The sequence below is a fragment of the Mastigoproctus giganteus genome, chromosome 12, assembly GCF_048544385.1.
Source record: "Mastigoproctus giganteus isolate SK-2022 chromosome 12, ASM4854438v1, whole genome shotgun sequence".
Taxonomy (NCBI): Eukaryota; Metazoa; Arthropoda; class Arachnida; order Uropygi; family Thelyphonidae; genus Mastigoproctus; species Mastigoproctus giganteus.
The window spans coordinates 175,565,312-175,589,932 of record NC_143586.1 but is presented as its reverse complement, the minus strand read 5'-3'; the positions used below and the strand labels follow the sequence as shown (position 1 = coordinate 175,589,932).

The window sequence follows — 24,621 nt, the reverse complement described above, 5'->3', positions numbered from 1 at the left end:
TCAATGTGAACGGAGAGTACCTAAACCATTTACGATTTGCAGATGACATTGTGGTCATAAGCCACGATCCCAAAGAATTAGAGGAAAATCTTAATCAGTTATGTACAGTTAGTAAGGATTTTGGACTAAAGATGAATATGGCTAAAACAAAAGTAATTAGCATTAGCATTATCATTAGTAGAGGCATTTGATGCAAGAAAGCAAGCTTATGCAGCATCAGCCAAAAAAAAAAAAAAAAAAAAACCCACTTCCACTTCACCCCTCTGTTCGTTACAAATACCTGTCCAGCTGAGCCTTAAACTTATTTAGGCTATCAACCTCCACCACAAGGGATGGAAGTCTGTTCCACCAACCAACCACCCGCTGGCTAAAGGCAAATTTCCTCACGTCTATCCTACATCTGTCTTTCCTCAATTTGAATTTATGCCCTCTCAGGTGATTTTTCTGAGCTAGAGGAAGAATCCCATCACCATTGAGCATGCTTAAACCATTCAAGGCTTTATACACCTCTATCAGATCACCTCGCTGGTGCCTAGTCTCCAGACACTGTAATTTGCCAAAACTTAAGCCTTTCTTCGTAAGAGCACCCCTTTGTTCCATTTACGAATCTTGTTGCCCTTCTCTGTACTCTTTCCAGCAGGTCTACATCCTTCTTGAAATGAGGCCTCCAGACCTGTATACAGTACTCTAGGTGTGGCCTGACCATTGCCTTATACAATGGAATAATCACCTCCTTATCCCTGCTGGAAAAATTCCTGTATATCATTGACAATACTCCATGAGCTACTCTTGCAACCCGTCTGCACTGCTCAGAGAACTTCATATCTGCCTGCACAACCACCTCCATGTCCCTTTCATTCTCTGCCACTGTCAGTGTAGTACCACAGAGTTGATACGTTGCTCTGGGGTTGCTGTTTCCCATGTGTAGTACTTTACATTTGTCAATGTTCAACTTCATTTGCGACCTCTCAGCCCATCTGCTCAACCTTTCCAGATCCTGTTGCAGCAGCATAGTGTCAGTAGTGTCCTTGACAACCCAGTCCATCGTAGTCGCCTTTACGAAAGCAATAACCCTTCCCTTTATCCCTAATGGTAGTTACCTCTTTGAGTAAATCCCACTTCAGCACACTGTGATCACTGCCACCTAGTGGTTCATTTACCTGCAGATTCTTAATGCAATAAGAATCACTACTGATAATCAAATCAAGAGGTATTACTCCGTCTAGTTGCCTCCCGAACATGCTGATGTAGAAAACAATCATCCAATAAATCCACAAAAGCCTTGCTAGTGTGTGAGTGACCAGCACCCAAATTCCAGTCAGTATCTGGGAAATTAAAATCCCCCATTACAAGACTCTCTGATGTACTGGCCCAATCTATTTCCCTGTACAATTTCTTATTATACTCATGAGAGTCATTAGGCCTATAGCACACTCCTACTCTCAATTTGATCTCCCAATGCTTATGTCACACCAAACTGACTCGACACTGCACTGTCCGGCAATGTCAACTGGCTTCACTTTTTTTTTTTCCCTTTGATTTTATTTATTTCTTAACTAACAGCATAACCCCTCCTCCCTTCCTATCCTGTCTATTCCTTCTGTAGACATTGTACTCCCCAAATTCCAGTTCTGCATTATTATATCTGTGTGACGCCACGTCTCTGAAATCCCCACATTATCTGCCTTTGATGTTTTGAGCAATACATCAAATTCATCAAATTTATTTACTAAACTCCTAGCATTGGTGTACACACAAGTATACATGCACCTGTTCTTTTTTTTTGTCACCGTAACACAACCCATGTGTGTACTTGTACTGCAATGATTCCCAGCAGTCTCTGAAATATCCTGCATCTTATTTTCCAGGCTGCTGCTCATTCCAATAGAAGCAGTCAAGAATCACTTTCACCTCTGTCAGTGGCTACTGTTAATCTTTTAGTCCTTGTATCCCCCCAATCTAGCAGTTTTCCGACCCACCTAACACTGCCTCAATAGCATCAGCGAACATTCTTGCACCCTTTCTATTTAAGTGTATCCCATCCCTGTAGAAGCAGTCTCTCCTGTTAACAAGTACAGACCAGGTTGAGAAAAACTCTACCCCTTGAACCTTGCACAATCTTTCCAGGGCCGAATTGATCGACAGGGCTCTCATCATATACTCCCTCCTATCATGTCTGGGCAGAATTGCAGACACTTTCAAATTCAACCCTAATTCACGGCTTTTTTTCAACAGTAACCTGTATTTGTTAAGTAATTCCGCCGGGCTCCTACTCTTAATATCATTAGTGCCAACGTGTACAACTATATCACCTTTTTGTGCCCTTAAAAGATGATATCCACTCTACAACGTCATCAACCTGTTCCCCTGGCAGACATACCCTGGTCCTGTTCCACCTATCCTTTTTACAAAGCATGTTTCCCGTTTCCGTGACAATAGTCACCAATAACTACTAGTTCCTTTGGGACGAGCGCATTCTGCCTTTGGGGCTGCCGCTGTGTTGCGTGATGACCAAGTGCAAGCTCTGGCATTGGTGTGGGCAGCTGAGAGCTTGATGGGCCCTCACTTTTAATCCTTCGAGGGCATCCACCCTGTCCTTCAAGCTCTCGTATAGGCCCATAGCAACGCTGAGTTGTCGCCTGATTTCCTTACACTCCTTGCATCGCGCACACGCAAAGACATCCCCCATGGCAGTATCATGTCCCGTACCCAACTGCTCCACAATGTTGAAGTTTGCAGACGATACAAAGTTGGCAGGGTTTTTAAGGACTCTAATGACAGTATGCTGCTGCAACAGGATCTAGAAAAGTTGAGCAGATGGGCTGAGAGATGGCAAATGAAGTTTAACATTGGCAAATGTAAAGTACTACATATGGGAAGAAGTAACCTCAGGGTAACGTATCAACTCTGTGGTACTACACTGACAGTGGTAGAGAATGAAAAGGATCTGGGGGTAATTGTGCAGGCAGATATGAAGTTTTCTGAACAGTGCTGATGGTCTGCAAGAGTAGCTCATGGTGTCTTGTCAATGATATACAGGAATTTTTCTAGCAGGGATAAGGAGGTGATTATTCCTTTGTATAGGGTGGCCAATGAAAGACTGAAGGGTTTGAAAGAGTCATAACTTGTTCATTTTTAATGATGCCTAGTTGAGCAGGGTGACGACGGGTAGAGGCAGATGATCCTCAAGGAAACTCTGCCGTACCGCTTCCACCGCTGCGTCAGTGTGCACAAGTGCACTTAGGAACGTTTCCTGGAAGATCGCCGACTGATCCAATTCTTTCAAACTGGGTGATTAAGTTCCGAATCATGTTATCGAAGGCGCCTCCGTAGCCAGGTGGGAAGGAGCAGCAGTGCGTAACACACGCTTCTTGTTTAGACCGGGGTTCGAACCCATCACCACCAAATACGGAGGATGCGGAAAGGTCAGGGAATGACCACCGCATATCCTGGAGAAATATGGCCTTAGTTGCTAATGCTCCTAAAAAACCAAATATCAAACAATAACAATATCATGTTATCGCTAGGAGGACTTTAAAATATTGCCGGTATTTTCTCAGAGTTTCAATAATTGATCTTTCACCGGAATAGAAAAACCCAACGACTTTTACTCGTTGCTGGACATCATACGTAGCCATTTGAATTTCCAAGGGATGCTCTATAACCTGAAAAAAAAAAAAGAAAATAAAAAAGATTAAAAATGAACAAGTTATGAAACCCTTCAATCTTTCAGTGGCCTCATTTCAAGAAGGATGTAGAGCTGCTGGAACAAGTACAAAGAAGGGCAACGAGATTAGTGAATGGAACAAAGGGTTGCTCTTACAATGAAAGGCTTAAGTTTTGCAAATTACAGTCTCTGGAGGCATAGATTCAAATTGCAGAAAGACAGATGTAGCATAGATGTCTGGAAGTTTGCCTTTAGCAGCGGGTAGTTGGTTGGTGGAACAGACTTCCATCCCTTGTTGTGGAAGCTGATAGCCGAAATAAATTTAAGGCTCAGCTGGACAGGTATTTCGAACGAACGGTGGGGTGAAATGGGAGTCTTTTTTTTTTTTTTTTTTTTTTTTTGTTGCTGCTTCTGCATAAGCTTGCATTCTTGCGTCATATGCCTCTGCTAATGCTAAAGTGCTAAAGTTTCCATTATTTTTCTTGTGGTTTGACAAAAGTATCCTGACCTGTTGCATGTGGAAGCAAAACAGTTTATCAGTTTATGCATCATGCTGCTTATTCCTTAAGCAGCATGATGCATTCTTTGTAAATAATGAAATTCTTAAAAACGACATTGGAATAATTATGTTTATTTCTGAATTGTAAATTTGTACATAATGAAGTCAAACATTTCATGGTATTTTCTTACCACTTCTTAAGTGATTGCAAAGACAGTAACTAAGGATTATTATTATGGAATTCTTAAAATTTTTTACTTGAATTAAATAGTAAAATTAAAAGTTTTAGTAAATCAAATTTAGATTTAATTAAAAGAATTTTAAGATTAGTTTTATATAATGAATAATGATAAAAATAATATGCAAACATTTAGCAGATGTCTTTGTAATATCACTGTCACAAAGGATCACTTTGGTCACAAGAACTTGTTGATTTGTTTATGGGTGAAACAAATATATACACTGCAGTTTATTTAATCCTGTTACCAAGTGGTTTGGGGACAATAGTCTAAGGCAACGTTTCCCAAACCAGGGGCCACGAAACATTCAGAAGGGGGGGGTATCATGTAATATGTGTTTATATGTACGTATGAATCCACAGATCTGAGTACAACAGTACCCTGCATAGCACTGATAATTGATACAGAAGCTGTTCTGTGTTATGTGAAGCCCTGCTGATTTAGGTATAATTTTAATGGGTTTTAATTGAATGCATACCAGAGAAAAACAGTCTATGAACAAATTATAATAAATCTATAAACAATTTGCACTTGACAGCCAATTAAAAGAATTTGAAATAAAAAATATTGCAAAAATTTTATTAATGAAAAGGTAGCGACATAACAGATGAGAAAAAAGCTTAATTGTTTATTTAGGTATTTCGGTAAAGTCTGGTGAAGTTGTCTCTTCTTTTTCTTGGCATACAAGTCTTTGTGGCATTGAATCCCATCTTGTAAAATTTGCCATCAATTACAAGGAGAGTTGCAATGTCTAAGTCATTTGCATGTGAGTCAGTGCAGCCACGTATATTGGCAGTGGCCAAAGTTTCGAATCCCAAGTCTCTTCCAGTCTTCACATCTTTGGTAATTATCTGAATTTTTTTTTTTTTTTTTTATGTAAACCCCCAAACACCAGAGGTGTTAGAACCTATAGTACTACCGTGCTTGGGTTGGAGGTTGAGAAGACGAAAGAAGATATTTGTTGACATTGGACTTGAACTTCTGTAGACTGTAATTTTCAGAAAATACGTATGAAGGAAGGTTGTTCCAGAAAACAGCAGTTGAATGAATAAATGAGGAAGATGAAAAGTTGGTTCTGTGAGTTTGAAGTTGGACAGTAAATGGATGTTGGCTGGTGGCGGCACGTGTTCGGACTGTTTTGAAAGAGAGAGCGGGAATTATAGAAGCTAATTCAGAAGAACAGTGGCCATGGAAGTATCTGTAGAAGAGGCATGCAGCAGAAACAGTATGTCTATGAGACAGCGAGTGGAGAGACTCTGTTAGAGATGAATCATTAATTAACCTAACTGCCCTCTTCTGAATGGAATCAAGAAGCCTGAGAGAGGTTTTGGAGGCACCACCCCAGATGTGGGAACAATATTCCATGGCAAGGCGGATTTGTGATTTATACAGAGTGAGCAGCTGTTTGGAAGAAAAGTAATGCCGAGAGCGAAAGAGAAAACCAAGTTTTTTAGATGCAGAAGAAGCAATATTTGTAATGTGCTTGTGCCAAGAGAGATTAGAAGTGAGGGTAATCCCCAAAAGAGATATATCATTTTGCCTAGAAATCAGAGCGTCACTAAAGATAAGCATAGGAGCAGAAGAATCCTTTTTGTGAGATTAGTATTTTAGTATTAGTAACGGCCGTATGGTGCAAGAAAGCCTATGGCTTATGCTGCACCAGCCAAAAAAAAAAAAAAAAACCGAACAAAACAATGATAAAAACAAAAATTAAATAAATAAATAATAATAATTAATAAATAAATAAAACAAGACTTATAAGACAAGATATAAGACAAGACTGAGTTTTAGAAGGGTTGAAATCAACTAAGTTGTCTTTGCCCCACTGGAGAATTACCTGAAGATTGGCATTTAAGGAATTGGTAGCAGATTTTCGAGAAGTTGAAGCTGATTGAGCAGGACAAGGTTTCTCAAAATGTAAAGTGGAATGCAATGTGCTATCATCGGCAAAACTGTTGATAGAATTTAACAAGATACAAGAGGAAAAGAGTGGGGGAAAGAACTGAATCTTGGGGGACACCAACATTAGTGGAGAAGTTAGAAGACAGAGAGCCATCTACCATCACCCTCAGTGAGCGAACAGAGAGAAAACTGGATAACCAATTACTAAAAACAGTTGGCAAACCCTAAGATGGAAGCTTGTTTAGAAGACCTTTATGCCAAACACGATCAAAAGCCTTTGAGATGTCAAGAGCAACTACTTGTGTTTCACCGAACCTTTCCATTGAATTAGTCCGTAAATGGGTGACATAAGCCAGAATATCACCAGTGGATCGACACTGACGGAATCCGTACTGGCGATCATTGATCAGACGGAAGGTTTCTAGGTGGTTTAAAATTTGGTGGTTAATTGATTTCTCCATTACTTTAGAAAGAGTAGAAGTAATTGCAATGGGATGATAATTGGATGGGAGGGATTTGTCAACCTTTTTAGGAACTGGCTGGATATGAGCAAATTTCCAAGCAGAAGGAAAAACACCTTTGGAATAAGAAAGTGAAAAAAGGCAGCAAAGAATTGGAGTAAGTTCAGGAGCACAGGTTTTGAGAACAAGTGGAGAAATACCATCGGGACGTGAAGCTTTCTTAGCATCAAGATTCGTCAAAATCCTTCTGACATCCTTTTGACGCAAGACCACAGGAGGCATTGAATGGAGCGTGTTGGGAATAGTGGGAGGTGTTTTACCAAGATCGTTAATGCATGAGTTGAAAGAAAAATGAGATGCTAGCAGGTCAGCTTTATCCTTGACTGAAGTGACAACAGAACCATCTGGTTTGAACAGAGGTGGGAGCAGAGATAGGAAAAAGTTGCGGCCAATAGCTTTGGCAAGAGACAAGAATGCTTGGCAACCATTAGGGCAAGAAGCAAGTTTTCTACTCTTAGCCTGTTCAAATTCTAGTTTGGACTGGTTAATAACTGCTTTACAATTGTTGTGAGCTTTGGTATAGTTAGAAAATGAAACTGAAGAATTAGAAACAAGCCAATTACGATATGCAACATTCTTCTCTTGAACAGGCTTAGCGCATTTATTGGAAAACCAAGGTTTAGATAAAGGACGAGATTTTAAAGTGGAGTGTGGAATAAAGGATTCCATTCCTGCAAGAATAATTTCACTGACACGATCTGAGCAAACATTGAAACAGAACTTTTGAAACAGTAATCCGACCAAGAAAAAGAAGAAAAGAAGTGTCGCAGGTCAACCCATTTTGCATTAGTGAATGCCAAACAATGTAATGCCAAACAACACAAGGTTGGGAATAGTCATGAGATAAAGGTTCCATTGGAGAAGAGACAATCACCAAGTTGTGATCTAAAGGACCTCTCACTTCGACTGTGTACTTAGAAGGGTTGTTTGTGAGAAAAAGATCAAGCGTATTGGCTGTATGATTAGGATTGTCCGGTATTCTTGTAGTTAAATGAACAATCTGTGCAAGATCATTATTAATTTCAAAAGCCTCAGCATCTCGACCAGCTGGGTCGGTGTGACTAGAAAACGGAAGCCAGCTGGAGTTGTGAACATTAAAATCACCAAGGAAAATTATCTCACTATTAGGAAAGTTGGACTGGAGAAAGTCAAGTTGCAAAGAGAGGAAGTCAAAGAGCTCCAAGTGATTAGTGAAGTTGGGAGAACAGTAGAGACAACTGATACAAAACCAATGAATTTGCCAAACGGGGCAAAACATGCTGCCAAACAGAATGCATGTTGTTGGCAGTGATATCTAGCCAAGATGCAAATATAGTTTTGATCATATTATCTCACTGTTAGGAAAGTTGGACTGGAGAAAGTCAAGTTGCAAAGAGAGGAAGTCAAAGAGCTCCAAGTGATTAGTGAAGTTGGGAGAACGGTAGAGACAACTGATACAAAACCAACGAATTTGCCAAACGGGGCAAAACATGCTGCCAAACAGAATGCATGTTGTTGGCAGTGATATCTAGCCAAGATGCAAATATAGTTTTGATCATATTTAAAGGGAAAAAATGTGAAATGAAAAGTTATCACATCATCTCGTCAGGATGGAATTAAGAATACTGGCCACTGTTGCTAGCTGTTGGCATGTGTGCATGTGAGGCAGTAGAGTTGGCACCGCAGCATATATTTATGCATACCTAGACTATGACAATGCAGAATATATGTAAAATAAGTATCTAGGCTTTTGAATGAGTTTTAATATGAACAGTAAATTTTCGACTTAAACTTAATTGAAAACCGTGTTATAGTGAAACCCGTGCTGTTTGAACCGTGCTAAGCAAGGTATTGCATTAGCTTGGGAGCCACTAGTCTAAGGGATTACCTTGTCTTGATCCCAGAGTTTACTTGTGCCCTGAGGATCTCATTACTGCAGATATTGGCTTAAGGGTAATGGAGGATGTTGATTTAAGGATATGTGATACAAGTTGAATAAATAGAAATAAAAATTGATTAAATTAAAATAGAATAGAATAAGACAAAATTAAATGAACTAAATTTAAATTAAATTCTATAATCTAAATAATATTGGAAAACTTTACCAGTTAAGGTCTTCTGTTTCTAGGGTGACTGGTAGGGGATTGATCTACATCTACTTCTTAGTTGTGTGTTTGATGTTGATACAAGGACTAATAGATTAACAGTAGGCACTGGCAGAGGAGAAAGTGATTCTTGCACTGCTTCTATTGGAATGAGCAGCAGCCTGGAAAATAAGATGCAGGATATTTCAGACTGCTGGGAATCATGGGGGTACAAGTAAACACATGGGTTGTGTTAGGGTGGCTAAGAGGAAGCGCAGGTGCATGTATACTTGCGTGTACGCCAATGCTAGGAGTTTAGTAAATAAATTTGATGAATTTGAGATATTGCTCAAAACATCAAAGGCAGATATTGTTGGGATTTCAGATACGGGGTGTCACACAGATATAAGGAATGCAGAACTGGAATTTGGAGAGTACAATGTCTACAGAAAGGATAGACAGGATAGGAAGGGAGGAGGGGTTATGCCATTAGTTAAGAAACACATAAAATCCAAGGAAGTGAAGCCAGTCGACATCGCAGTGTCAAGCCAGTTTGGTGTGACATAAGCATTAGGAGATCAAAATTGAGAGTAGGAGTGTGCTATAGGCATAATGACTCTGATGAGTGTAATAAGAAACTGTACAGAGAAATAGAGTGGGCCAATAAATCAGAGAGTCTTATAATGGGGGATTTTAATTACCCAGATATTGACTGGAATTTGGGGGCTGGTCACTCACACACTAGCAAGGCTTTTGTGGATTTATTGGATGATTGTTTTCTACATCAGCATGTTCGGGAGGCAACTAGAGGGAGTAATACTCTTGATTTGATTATCAGTACTGATTCTTCATTCATTAAGAATCTGCGGATAAATGAACCACTAGGTGGCAGTGAATCACAGTGTTCTGAAGTGGGATTTACTCAAAGAGGTAACTACCATTAGGGGTAAAGGGAAGGGGTATTGCTTTCGTAAGGGAGACTACGATGGACTCAGACAGTATTTAAATTCTATACAGTGGGATCAACTGATGATGTTACCAACAGCAAATTCAAAATGGGAAGCATTCAAAGAACTTATCTTGGAAGCTACTAGGCTTTACATACCAACTAAGAAATATTGTTCAAGGTTTAGGCCTAAATGGATGTCACATGAACTAATGAGGCATATGGCAGAGAAGAAAAATGCATGGGATACATACAAATTAACACGTGGCACAGAAGATTATGATAGATACAAGTTGATCTGTAACCAAGTTACAAAGGAGGTTAGGCAGGCGAAGGCAAATTACGAGAAATCCTTGGCAAGGGATGCGAAGAAAAACAGCAAAGAGTTCTTTACTTATGTAAACTCTAGAAGGAATGGGATGAATCAGATTGGTCCACTTGATATCGATGTGTCAACTGTTGGTGATCCTGCTCAGGTAGCTAACAACTAAATGAATATTTTGCATTGACATTCACACATGAGGAGTTATTCAGCGAGGGGAATGCCAGAGATGTATTCAACTCTGGCATTAAGCTAGAGAATCTTGTAATAACTGAGAGTAAAGTGGAGGAGAAATTGTTGAAGATAAACACAAGAAAGGCACCTGGGGTGGATGGGATCTATCCAGTTATATTAAAGGAGGCAGCAAAGGAAGCAAGCAAACCATTAGCCATAATTATGAGAGCTTCCTTGGACTCAGGGGAGGTACCCATGGACTGGAGATGTGCAAATGTGACCCCAATTCACAAAGGAGGATCAAAGGCTGACACAAGTAATTATAGACCTGTGAGTTTAACTTCTGTTCCCGAAAAATTAATGGAGGCACTGGTTAAAGAAACACTGCAGGATCATCTAGACAAGACTTCAGTTATAGCTCGCACACAGCATGGTTTTGTTTAGGGGAAGTCTTGCCTGACCAATTTGATTGGATACTATGATGCAGTCACAAAAGAACTGGATGCAGGGAATAACTTTGATATTATATACTTGGACGCTTTTGATACTGTTGCACATGGAAGACTGCTGCACAAATTGAAGCAGTGTGGCATTGGAGGCAAATTGCTGCTATGGATAAAGGGGTGGTTTAGGGGGAGAAGACAAAGAGTGGCAATCAATGGACACTGCTCATCGTGGACTAATGTTATTAGTGGAGTCCCTCAGGGTTCAGTATTGGGTCCTTTATTGTTTTCTGTATTTATAAATGATATTGATGATGGTATATCAAGCTTAATGTCCAAGTTTGCAGATGATACGAAGGTTGGCAGGGTTGTTAATGACACTATGCTGCTGCAACAGGATCTGGAAAGGTTGAGCAGATGGGCTGAGAGGTGGCAAATGAAGTTTAACATTGACAAATGTAAAGTACTGCATATGGGAAACAGCAACCCCAGAGCAACGTATCAACTCTGTGGTACTACACTGACAGTGGTAGAGAATGAAAGGGACCTGGGGGTGGTTGTGCAGGCAGATATGAAGTTCTCTGAGCAGTGCAGACGGGCTACAAGAGTAGCTCATGGTGTATTGTCAATGATATATAGGAACTTTTCTAGCAGGGATAAGGAGGTGATTATTCCCTTGTATAAGGCAATGGTCAGGCCACACCTGGAGTACTGTGTACAGGTCTGGAGGCCTCATTTCAAGAAGGATGTAGAGCTGCTGGAACAAGTACAGAGAAGGGCAACAAGATTAGTGAATGGAACAAAGGGGTGCTCTTACGAAGAAAGGCTTAAGTTTTGCGAATTACAGTGTCTGGAGACTAGGCACCAGCGAGGTGATCTGATAGAGGTGTACAAAGCCTTGAATGGTTTGAGCATGCTCAATGCTGATGGGATTCTTCCTCTTGCTCAGAATAATCACTTGAGAGGGCATAAATTCAAATTGAGGAAAGACAGATGTAGGATAGATGTGCAGAAATTTGCCTTTAGCGAGCGGGTGGTTGGTAGGTGGAACAGACTTCCATCCCTTGTCGTGGAAGTTGATAGCCTAAATAAGTTTAAGGCTCAGCTGGACAGGTATTTCGAACGAACAGAGGGGCGAAGTGGAAGTGGTTATTTTTTATTTATTTATTTTACTTTATTGTTTTTTTGGCTGATGCTGCATAAGCTTGCTTTCTTGCATCAAATGCCTCTACTAATGCTAATGCTAAAGAAGTTTAAACTTATTTTTAATTTGGTTTAGGGCCCTATTCTTAAACATGTGTATGTGGCTGTTTTTGATCTGAATTCCTTTGTTGTAGTTAAAGTTATGTATGGCTCCTATTAAAGAGGCTTCTTTGTAGAGTCTATGGTTATGGTATGACATCATCCCGTCAGGGATTACCATTCTCTGTGGCCAGTACTCATGTTTCAGAAAATGCCAACTTGTGGTCCTCTCTTCATGTATGGAAAGCTGGGTTTGAATTTCTTACTCTGCCTTTTATGAGTTTTCCCTTGCTTTGTGCAAAGGGTACTAGGAAAGTTTTGCAATATGACGCAACAATGAATCACAGGAAGCTGCTTGTTGCTGCATGTTGAGACATGTTCATACGTGCATAGTAGCCGCCGCGCCAAGTCGATGGGCTCAGTTATTCATTAGTAGTGAGAGTGTAAAGTGCTTGCGATGGCATCGTGGTCACGAAATGAGATAAGGACAGTTTTGCGGTATAATTTCGTGCATGGTTTAACCATAGACCAGTGCTTAGAAGAAATGACTCTTGCACTAGATGATGATTGTCCACATCGTACAACGATATTCAGGTGGTATAGAGAATTCCAAAGGGGAAATTTCACTCTGGAGGATTCTGAGAGGCCGGGAAGGCCACGAACGTCGGTTACGGAGGAAAACGTTACTGCTGTGAGGAAAATGCTCGACGAAAACAGGCGAGTGACCTACCAACAGATAGAGGATACTTTGAGCCTAAATGCACCAGCAATTCGTTCGATTCTGCAAGATCATTTGCACGTGAAGAAACTTTGTTCTCTCTGGGTGCCACATCAACTGACTGAAGAGCAGATGACACGACGTGTGACTTGGTGCCGGGAGATGTTAAAAAAGTTTGATAAGGGACAATCTCGGTATGTGGACAACATTGTGACAGGTGACGAGACTTGGCTGTACTATTACGATCTGCCGACCAAGGCTCAAAACAAAATTTGGGTCTTTGATGATGACGACACACCCGTAATTGTCAGAAAATCCCGATCTGTAAAGAAGAAAATGATATCTGTATTTTTCAAATCGAGTGGAATTGTGGAACGTGTCGTTTTGGACACGCAGAAGACAGTCACAGCTAAGTGGTATACTGAACAATGCCTGCCTAAAGTCATTGGATCTATGAAGAACCTGCGGCAAAAGTCAAGAATGGACACCTGGTGTACCTCCATCACGAAAATGCTCCAGCTCACCGCGCCAAAGCCTGCACCGAATATTTACCACGACAGGACTGAAACTTCTCGAGCACCCTCCCTACAGTCCAGACCTTGCTCCCTGCGACTTTGCACTGTTCTCGCATGTGAAAATGAAGCTAAAAGGGAGGCGGTTTTCCAGTGATGAGGACCTTCTACGGGCTTGGGACAACGAGTGTGCTTTACTCCCTAGTGAAACTTGGCAGAACTGGTTTAAAGATTGGTTTCGGAGGATGGAGAGGTGTATTGAATGTAGAGGAAATTACTTTGAAAAAATTAAATAAACAAAGTTGTATTGCAAAACTTTCCTAGTACCCTTTATACTATGTAGGCTTTTGAGCAATCTCTGCTAAAAATCCTATATACTGTAGCCAGTATATAGGATTTTTAGTGTAGATGTTTTCGACGGGGAGGAGGAAGTTTAGATGGTAGTTTTTAATGTCTTTTATTGTTGTGGCTTTAGTATACCCAATAAAAATTTTGTTTTTTATCTATTTGAGCTATTTCTTCACTGATATAAAGAAATAGCTGAAATATGAGATAATGATTCCTTTGATGCATGAGCAATTCTCCAACAATATTTCTGATGATTCATTAGGAATATCAAGCTATTGATATGAAGATGAAAGTTTCAGATCCTTAATGACATGCAGCCAAATAGTAAGGACATCATCTCTCTATCTAATCCATACTTTTGGTTTAAAGGTAGCTTTTTCTATGGCTTTGTTTTCAAAGGAATTCATAAAAATCTCTGAAAGATCCCTGGGGGGGGGTTAAAAGTGGACTGCCCATGCTTAGACCTTGTTTTTATTTATGTAGGCTAATTTTGAAACTTGAGTTCCCTTCTTCCATGGACAAATCTGTTAAGCCAAGAATGTCTCAAAGTCTCTTCTTAGTCTTAGTCTCTTCTAATGGGACATTAGTCTCATTAGAAGAGACTAGGTTTTGGTTATATGTATGAGTCTGTCTAGCTGAAGTTGTTTTAGTACTTTCCTCTGTGTGGATAACAGGTTGATATATTTTTTGTAAATTTATTCATATATATTTTTATGCAGTGCATTTATGACTTCTAACTTGATTATGTCCCTGGTGTTTATGTTTTTAATGTTTTGGAATCTAGTATTGAATTAGTATATCTTCAAGGAAGAGATCATTACACAAATAAGAAGGCATTCTGACAACAAGCCACCAAAAGCTCTTATCGCAACCTCCAAAAGGATGATTCTTTACAATCAACAGAAGGGAATCCAACATCAGGTTGCACCTGCAACCATCCAAATAATTTAACCTAAGTTTTTCTCATTAATTTTTTAATGCACTTCAAATGCATGCAACTTCAAATTTAATCCTAATTTATGATTCACAACACGATATTCATGCTTCTTAAGATATTTTGTTTGAAATTTTATAAATTTTTAGTAAAATTTAATTTTATATTTGAATATCTAGACTATTTTTTGCCCATTGTTTTTGAACCTTTCTTCGATCTCATATTTCATTTATTTCGTAAAATCCAACTATATGACATTTTCTTTTGGCTTCGAATTTAATCCTTACCAATTCTGTGATACAATGTGTATGCTGATAATGCATAGGTACAATTTTTCCCAAAATTTTCAATAATTTTAATTAAATAAAAATAGCATAAGGTTAACATATATGACCTTTAATATTTATTGTTTTCACAACTTCTACATTTATAATTTTAATTGTAAACAATAGGCAGTACCCTGTTGCAGACTTTCTAGTTTTTTTTTTTTTTTCTTTGACAATCCAATAAAGGCGCTTCCGTAGCAGTGGGCAGGAGCAGCAGTGCATAGCACACGCTTCTTGATTAGATAGGAGTTCGTGCCCATGACCACCAAATACGGAGGATGCGGAAAGTCAGGGAATGACCACCACATATCCCCGGAGCAATATGGCCTTAGTTGCTAATGCTGCTAAAAACCAAATAACAAACAACATAACAACTCCAATAAACTCTATAGCATTTGACATCACTGGATATTTAAATCCTGTGAGTAGTTATAACATTGTTGTCTCTATAATCTTGATAGTTTATCTCAGAAATCATTTTAATTATAGTAACACCAGCTATGCAAAATTCAGGTGTTTTTTTTTTTTTTTCCCTAATTCATTTAATTTGTTTAATTCACAAAAAAAGTGCATTGCCATTGCAACTAGCCCTCTTTCAACTACATCTCTTTATTTTTCTAGACTTGACAATGGTAATTTCATAATTATCACAATGATTAAATATAGTGCACTGTATCTTCACAACTAGAGTTTTTCTCATAATTCACATAGTTAAATTATTTAATTTTAAAATAGTGCAGCTGTTTGTAAATTAACGAAAAGTAGTTCTATGTAAACACCTTATTTTTCTTTCCTCTACACTTTACAGTGATAACCACAAGGATATCGATACTTTGCCAAATTGTCCTCCAAATGTTGGGTTATAGAAAGATTGCTGTAACATTTTTTTTTTTTTTTCCATCTTGTGTTAATATACTGAATTGTTTATTGCCATTAAAAGAAATGTAAATGGGGTGTGCAGTGTTGTTTAATCTTTCATTATAGTTAATGTTAGATATGCTATTTTTTATATAAGTACTATACTGGAAAATTATCCTGTGTTTGAATTTCAGTATAAAACAAAGCCACAAGATTATTTGTGGTGTGGACTTTAAAAAAAAACCCTGTCTTTTCTAAAAAAATCTCTCATTTTCTAATTGTTATTTTGGGTAGAACTGCTTATTGCAAAAAAAAAAAAAAAAAAAACCTTTTATTCCTACTTAGAGATTAGCATTACTAGAGGCATATGATGCAAGAAGCGCCTCCGTAGCCAGGTGGGAAGGAGCAGCAGTGCATAGCACATGCTTCTTGATTAGACCGTGGTTCGAGCCCGTCACCACCAAATACGGAGGATGTGGAAAGGTCAGGGAATGACCACCGCATATCCCGGAGCAATATGGCCTTTGTTACTAATGCTCCTAAAAACCAAATAACTAACTAATATGATGCAAGGAAGCAAGCTTATACAGCATCAGCCAAAAAAAAAAAGAGTTTGTCCAGTTCTTCCTTGAATTTATTTAAGCTATCAACTTCCACAATGACAGATGAAAGTTTGTTCCAGCAATCAACTACCCCCTGACTAAAAGAAAATTTCCACACATCTATTCCACAACTGTCTTTCCTCAATTTGAATTTATGCCCCCCTCAGGTTTGTAATCTGAGCATGCAGAAGAATCCTATCAGAATTCAGCGTGCTCAGCCCATTCAAGGCATTATACACCTCAATCAGATCACCGCGCAGATGCATAGTCTCCAGATGATGCAATTTGCAAAACTCAAACCTTTCTTGGTAAGAGAACCCCTTCATTCCCCTCACCAATCTTGCTGCCTTCTCTGTACTCATCCTGGTAACTCTACATCCTTTTGTAAAATGAGACCTCCAGATCTGTACACAGTACTCAAGGCATGGCCTGACCATATACAAAAGACCCCATGACCTACTTTGGCAGCCTGCCTGTCTACACTGCTTGGAAAACTTTATATCTGACTGCACAATTACCCCCAGGTCTTTTTCATTCTCTACCACCCTGAGTTTAGTACCACACAGATGGTACGTTTCTCTGGGGTTACTTCTACCCATATGCAGCATGTTGCATTTGTCAATGTTAAACTTCAGTTGACACTTCTCAACCCAACCATCTGCCCAACTTTTCTAACAGGCATTTCTTTCTTGAAGATCAAGCATTTCAAAATGCTTGATCTTCAGCATTTTGAAAATCAAAACTTGGCAGCTATGCATTGGCATAGCTGACTGGCATAGCTGAATGATAGACAGACAGAACAGTAGGGTTATGCTCTTAGCTAAGAGCATAACCCTTCTGTTCTATCTGTCTGTCTGTCTATCATTTCTGTATGTCCTCATTGGTAGAACAGTGGTTTTCTCCACCATGCAGAAAAGACTCAGGTGCAAATCTCATCAATGGCACAAGGAACATTTTTAGAATATTTTCTTCCCACAGTTCAGGCAAGAATAGCATGATTTTTCTCCCAGAAACAGGAATTTCCCTCCAGCAAAAGAGTAAAGCAACCAAGAAATAATTGCAGTTTATAGACATAATACACATGGGGTGGAAGAAATTCTAAGTAACCCCCTCCCCAGTATATATGTGTGTGCGTATATATATATATATATATATATATATATATTTATTTTTTTTAATCCTTTCTGTACACATTGTACTAACCATATTCTAACTCACTTTTTTCTGAGTAGTACCATTTCCATTCAGACTATTCGACATTTGATGACTTAACCAATACATCAAATTCAGCAAATTTATTTATGCTTCTAGCTTTGGCAACCTTAACAGTGGTTACATGTATACTTGCAACCATTTTTACTTTTAGTAACCTTAACACAGTCTGTATTCTTGCTGGAGACTGCTGCCTGTGAAACCTCCAACACCTTATTTTCCAATCTGCTGGATGTTTGAATAGAAACAGTGCAAAAATCACTTCTGCCCATAGTTGTTGCTAATCTATTAATATGTGTTAGCAGTTTTTTGGCACACATAACACTGCCTTGATATTATCAGCAAATATCCTTGCAACCCTTCTATTTTAGTGTATCTCATCCCTATAAGAGCAGTCTTGTTAATAAGCACAGTTAATGCTGAGAAAAGTTCTACACCATAAGGTTTGCACAGTCTACCCTGGGTAAAATTGATTGACAAGACTGTTAACATCTACTTTCCTCCTATCATGTCTGGGTAGAATTGCAGGCATCTTCAGATTTAATCAAAATTTCTCTTTTTTTTTTTTTTTTTTTTTTTTGTGACATGATATAATTGCACCTTAGGATATGTTGATTTCAGGAGAATGGAAAATTTGTTTGCTGCCACATTAAAACCTTTTTTATTTATTTTTTTATCCCTTTTGTAGATACTAGAATTTCATTTTATTTCTATAAATTTTTCCCTGCTGTTTCCCCTCACCTAATTAGCTGGTATATTCATTATTTAGTTTTTTTTTTTTTTATATGTGTAATTTTTTTAATGTTTTATAGATCCATACAGTCGGAGAAATCTTGCGAACTCTATTCCAAACCAACAGCTTTTTCGTTACGTTACTGATCGCTTTAAGGTCTCCTACAAATATTTTGCATTTCCTCAGCCTTCTTCTGGTTCTATAGCTTGCATAAGTCCAGCTCACTTTCCAGATATTCAGAAAGGCTCGCAACATAAATTTAATGAGCCCTCAAATTCTCCTGTTAACATGCATGGTAAGTTTTGTTTGTTTTTTTTCCTTTGAATATTGATAATTAAACTTTTAATACTTTGTAATTTTCTACAATGAAGGCAATTAAAAATTTAGTTAATCTTTAGAATGTGGTACCCCATCCCATGAATCATTGCAAGAGGCAAGTGTAGTAGCTCCTCCTGCCTGTTACTTTCCTCACAATGATTGGGAGATTTAGTCTCTGCATGTACCTGTATGTGTTGAGGGGGCCCTCCTAGTGATGCTGCTGGCCTTCCAGATTAGCATCTCTGGGATTCCAAGGTTCTTGGTTCCAGGATTACATCTTTGGAATCTGGCGTGTGCAGCCGTACGGCGCGACTCGTGGAAACTTGGAAAGGTGGATCCTGGTGGTTGAGGGGCCCAGCCTTAATACACCACTTCGGCCCCTGCTTTGACAAGATGGGAGGTCCTGGACTAGCCCGACTGGGATCAATTGGCAGGTGGTTCTTACTGCTAGGATCAACTGCATTCCAATAAGTCTCCCTCCCTCCCTTTGGTCTTGGGATGGGATCAAGGCGTATTGGAAATGTGAGTATGATGGTCCAGAGTGAACTTGGCATTACTAGTTCATGAGTGGGCGTCCCCACGTAGGGTTCTGTGGTGGGTCTGAAAGGGCATCTGAAATTTTTATCTTACTCTTATGAGTAATTTAAATCTCTCTTTTTCTTCTGGGGCCCCAACAAAGCTCCTACCTAACCAATCAGAAGATACTGATAATACGAACTCAGAAAGACCCAGAACTGAGGATAGACCACCATCAGTGACACCATTTTTCCTCATTCTCCATTCCACTGGAGAGCAGTCACTTGGGAAAATGTCACCCTTCTTCATCCAGAAAGGATTAGAAGGGTTGGCAGGAGACATTTTAGTTAGGGTGGCAAGTCTAAAACATGTGCAACAACTTCTGAAAGCCGCATCGATAGGAGGAATACCCATTGTGGTTATCCCCCCATAAAACTCTGAACTCTTCACATGGTATAATTTCAGTGTGGGACCTTCTTCATGTCTCTGAATAAGAGATCTGCTTTAAATTGAGAGACCAAGGAGTGGCAGCTGTCAAGAGAATATCGATGCAGAAGAATGGGAATCTAGTCCCTACCTGAGTTCTCATCGTAACATTCAAACCCCCGACGACTTCCAAGTTCCATCAAGCTAGCAAGGCAGGCCACTTAAACTGCTCAGTGAGGAACTGCATCCCAAACCCACTAAGGTGTTTTAAATGCCAAAAGTATGGCCACTCCCAAACAACTTGTCGTGGTGCCCCGCCTGTGTTTGATATGGTGCTAAAGATCATGGGGGCGAGGAATGTTTAGCTACTAAGCCAAATTGTACAAACTGCCAAGGAGAGCATCCTACATACTCTCGAGCATGCCAGCAGTGGAAGGCCGACCGGGCCAGCCGGGTGGGTAAGGTGCCTGCCTGGCAACCCAAAGGTCGCGGGTTTGAATCCCGCCTCGGGCTTGGATCAAAGTACTGCAAAAAACCTTGGGAGGTGCACTATGGCCACAGAAGCCGATGCGCCAATAGCTAGCAAAAAAAAAAAAAAAAAAAAAAAAAAAGCAGTGGAAGGACGAAAAAGAAATTCAAAAAATAAAGACAGAGTTAAACATATCCTATCAGGAGGTCAGAAAACACATCCAACCAGTAAATAGTGCCAAGCCCTCATACCCGCCAGTTAGCTTCTGGGAAGAGTGCCATCGGGACCCAGACTGATATGACAGTTCCACCAAGGGAATTATTTACTCCCATTGCACGCTATTTATTAAGTTCCCAAAAGCTAATGTGCCTCCTTATCTTCCACTCCTATATCCGTACCTCCTAATGATCCAGTACTTCCAAAACACAGTGCTAAAGAAACTCCAAAGAAATTGGAACAGCCACCTATAATCCAAGAAACAATGGATGTGGAAGATAAGGAGGTACAGAATGAATCAGTCCTGGAACTCTTTGCAGAAGAAGAAGAAATGGATACAGGCCAATGGCCAGTCTTTCCAAAGAAAGAGAAATCCAGGACTGAGAAAACAAAGACCTCAGCCCTTCGGAAGCAACCAGACGGACTCAGTAAATCTAAATAATGGGTACGTTTATATTTCTACAATGGAATTGTTGTGGATTCCATAGAAATAGTGATGACATCAAGGCTCTCCTGAGTAAGCATGAGCCAACCTGCTTTTGCTTACAGGAGATGTATTTTAAGGCAAATGAGGACCCTTGCTTGAGTAACTGTTCAGTTATTCGCAAAGACAGAGCTGGGGGTGGACCTGCCCACGGAGGAGTTGCCATTTTTGTGAGTAACCAAACCCCCCCCCTTCCAAGCTATGCCACTTACCACCAACCTAGAGGCTGTAGCAGTTCATCTGACAGTAGGGTTCCTCTTAACAGCTTGTTCCTTCTATTTGCCCCTGGGAGCGACATCCTCCAGGCAGACCTTGATGATCTCATTAAGCAACTGCCACCCCCTTTTCTATTATTAGGGGATTTCAATGGACACAATACTCTGTGGAATAGTTCTGACATCAATAGAAGAGACTGGATTATCAAATGATTGCTTGAAAATAATGATCTGGCCCTTCCAAATGTGGGATCTAATACCTTTTTCCACATGGCTACCCATACCTTTCCTGCCATTGATCTTTCCTCCTGCTTGTGTGCACATGGGAGGTTGAAGAAAACCTTTATGGGTGATCACTTCCCTGCATTATCCACCATTTTAAATGGGAAACAATGCCATCAGTTTAGGCTACCATGGTGGAAGATCGATCACACAGACTGGGATGCCTTTAGACATTTGGCCACGTTTAATACCACAACAGTCAGGCAGGGGCCAATCAACGAGGTAGTTTACGCACATCACAGAAAGTATCATCCAAGCAGCGGCAGTTGCAATTCCAAGGACATCAACCTGGTTTCCGCATTTTCCAAAACCATGGTGGAATGAAGAATACACATCGGCTAGGAAGGCTGAAAAGAAAGCATGGGGAATATTTCATTGATACCCCACCAGAGATAATTTCATAGCCTTCAAACATGCCCATGCCAAAGCACGTTACATCAGACGTCAGAGCCAAAAGGAAGCTTGGATCCAATATGCATCTTCCCTCACACAGTCTGCCAGTCCCACATCCATCTGGGACAAAGTCTGGAAAATGAAGGGCAAATACACATCACAGCCTTCATCGATCCTTGATCATAATGGATATACAATTGCAGACCTAAGTGCAGTTGCAAACACCCTTGGGGAGACATTTGCTCAAGCTGTCTTCAAATGGCAGTGAGGAATACAATTGGCCTTTTACACAATAGGAGCTGAAAGCGGTGCTCTCCCTATCCAAGACAAATGCTGTTGGGCCACATAATGTCCATTATGACTAAACATCTTTCATCAGAATCCATGGATTTCTTGCTCTGTCTTTATAATAGAATCTCTGCTGAAGAGCACTTTCCGGACTCATAGTATATGGCAACCGTCATTGCCTTTCTGAAACCGGGAAAGGATCCAAAAATACCAAAAAATTACCGTCCTATTGCTCTGACCAGTTGCTTGTGCAGGATTCTGGAATGAATGGTCAAAGCTCACCTTATGCGGTATTTAGAAGCTAACAACCTCCTTTCCAGGACAGTGTGGCTTCCAAAGGAACAGGTCAACACTCAACCATTTAATCTGACTGGAAACATCTATACGTGATGCTTTCCTGAAACGTGACCCCCAGGTGTCAGTTTTCTTTGACATGGAAAAAGCGTATGACATGGCTTGGAGATACAGAAACTTAAAAAACATATAACTTTGGTCTTGGGGACACACTGCCATATTTAACCTCTCTAACTGGTCTTTCCAAGTTCGGGTAGGATCCGATCCACTCTCTCTCGGCCATTTTGCCAAGAGGGAGTTCCACAAGGATCAGTTCTAAGTGTTACGCTTTTTTGCCATCAAAGTAAACTCTATTACTGAACAACTTCCCCATCCGTAAACAGTGGCCTCTTTGTAGATGACTGTGGTATCTTTTCGCAGTCATGCAATATGAGGGTCATCGAAAGACAGTTGCAGCATGCCATTAACCTCGTCAACTCTTGGGCAATGGCTAATGGTTTCAGGTTCTTTCCACAGAAGATCAATCTGCATACACTTTTGTCATAAATGGAATCTTCACCCTGAACCAGAACTTAAACTCGGACAAAACGTCATTCCAGTAGCACCGGACACAAACTTCTTGGGACTCATATTTGATAAGAAGTTGGCATTTCTACAACATATCCATCAGCCCAAATACACAAGGGGATTGAACCTCCTACGTCGATCTCCTGCAGTAAATGGGGAGCAGGCCGCTGCACCTTACTCCGTCTGTATCATGCACTTGTCCATTCTAAATTAGATTACGGGTCCCAAGTGTACACATCAGCAAGAAACAGCATACTACGATGGCTAGATCCAGTTCATAATCAAGCTATCTGCATTACTACTAGAGCTTTCAGAACATCTCCTGTCCAGGGTTCATACGTCGAAGCAGGTGAACCGCCTCTGCCCCTGCGACGAAAGCAGTTGTGTCTAAAATATACTTTAAACTGAAATCCCTGCCAGACAACCCTACATGAATATGCATTTTTGAGCCACTATGGGAAACTCTGCAACACCTGTAACACTGCCAACCATCCCTTTAGTATCCGGGTCCAAGAGCTGCTCAGAAAGCTTAACATCACAGTAAACAACGTTGCTGAATCACCAAAGCAATGACTTCCACCCTGGCATGCTCACTTTCCATCATGCGATTTCTCCATCAAAAATTGGAGTAAGGCCACCACTCCATCTTTTATTTACCAACAACCCTATACTGCTCATTGAGCCGAATACTGTGATTTCTTGCCTGTCTTCACTGATGACTTGAAGTCAGAGTTATCTGTCTGATCTGCTGCCATCTTTCCAGATAGGTGGCACCTCTGTAGCCAGGAGCAGCAGTGCATAGCACACGCTCCTTGATTAGACCGGGGTTCGAGCCCATGACCACCAAATACAGAGGATGCGGGAAGGTCAGGGAATGTTCACCGCATATCCCCGGTGCAATATGGTATTAGTTGCTAATGCTCCTAAAAACCAAATAACAAACAAAACAACAAACTTTCCAGATAGTACTATATCTGAGAAGATTCCCCAAGAATGCAGCATATATACAGCTGAGTTGTATGCCTTGGACCTTATTGAAACTCACAACTCCCAAAGGTGGCCGACCGGGCTAGCCGAGTGGGTAAAATACCTGCCTGGCAACCCAAAGGTCGCGGGTTCGATTCCCGCCTCGGGCTGGATCAAAGTACTGCAAAAACCTTGGGAGGTGCAATATGGCCACAGAAGCCGATGCGCCAACAACTACCAAATCAAAAAAAAAAAAAAAAAAAAATCCCAAAGGTGTATGGTGCATACTGACTCATTAAGTATACTACAGGCTTTATCAGGGATTGGGTACAATCCTTGCCCATTCCTGATCCGTATCCAGCAGAGATTACATTCTTTTTTGAGCATTCCTTTGACATCCATTTCTGCTGGATCCCAAGCCACATTGGGATCAAGGGTAATCAATCGGCTGACATTGCAGTCAGATCACCACAGCCTCACAACAACAGCAGCCTGTTAGTCCCTTATACAGACTACAGGCAGCTAATATACTCTACATTACTCTCCCAATGGCAATAATCTTGGCATGAGCAAGTCACAAACAAGTTATATCAGATAAAGCCTGTTATCCGACATTGGCAGTTGAGTCTGTACAGGGGTGCCTCTGTAGCCAGGTGGGCAGGAGCAGCAGCAGCAGTGTGTAGCACACGCTTCTTGATTAGACTGGGGTTCGAGCACGTGACTGCCAAATACTGAGGATGCGGAAAGGTCAGGGAATGACCACTGCATATCCCCGGAGCAATATGGCCTTAGTTGCTAATGCTCTTAAAAACCATATAACAAACAAACAAACAAACAAACAAATGAGTCGGCACAGGAACCAAACAGAGGAAGTTGTTCTAGCTCGCCTCTGCATAGGACATAGCCATCTTATGCATGCATTCTTG

The 24,621-nt window shown here is 40.3% G+C and overlaps 1 protein-coding gene across 1 annotated transcript in view; it reads left to right on the top strand.

The window, feature by feature from the left end:
- Positions 1 to 24,621, top strand: part of LOC150077612 (terminal uridylyltransferase 4-like) — a 753,631-nt gene that overhangs the window by 261,229 nt on the left and 467,781 nt on the right. The window contains exon 10 of the mRNA XM_090385959.1: positions 18,341 to 18,556. Within this exon, the coding sequence (XP_090242085.1) occupies positions 18,341 to 18,556 (216 nt within the window). The remainder of the gene's footprint in view (positions 1 to 18,340; positions 18,557 to 24,621) is intronic.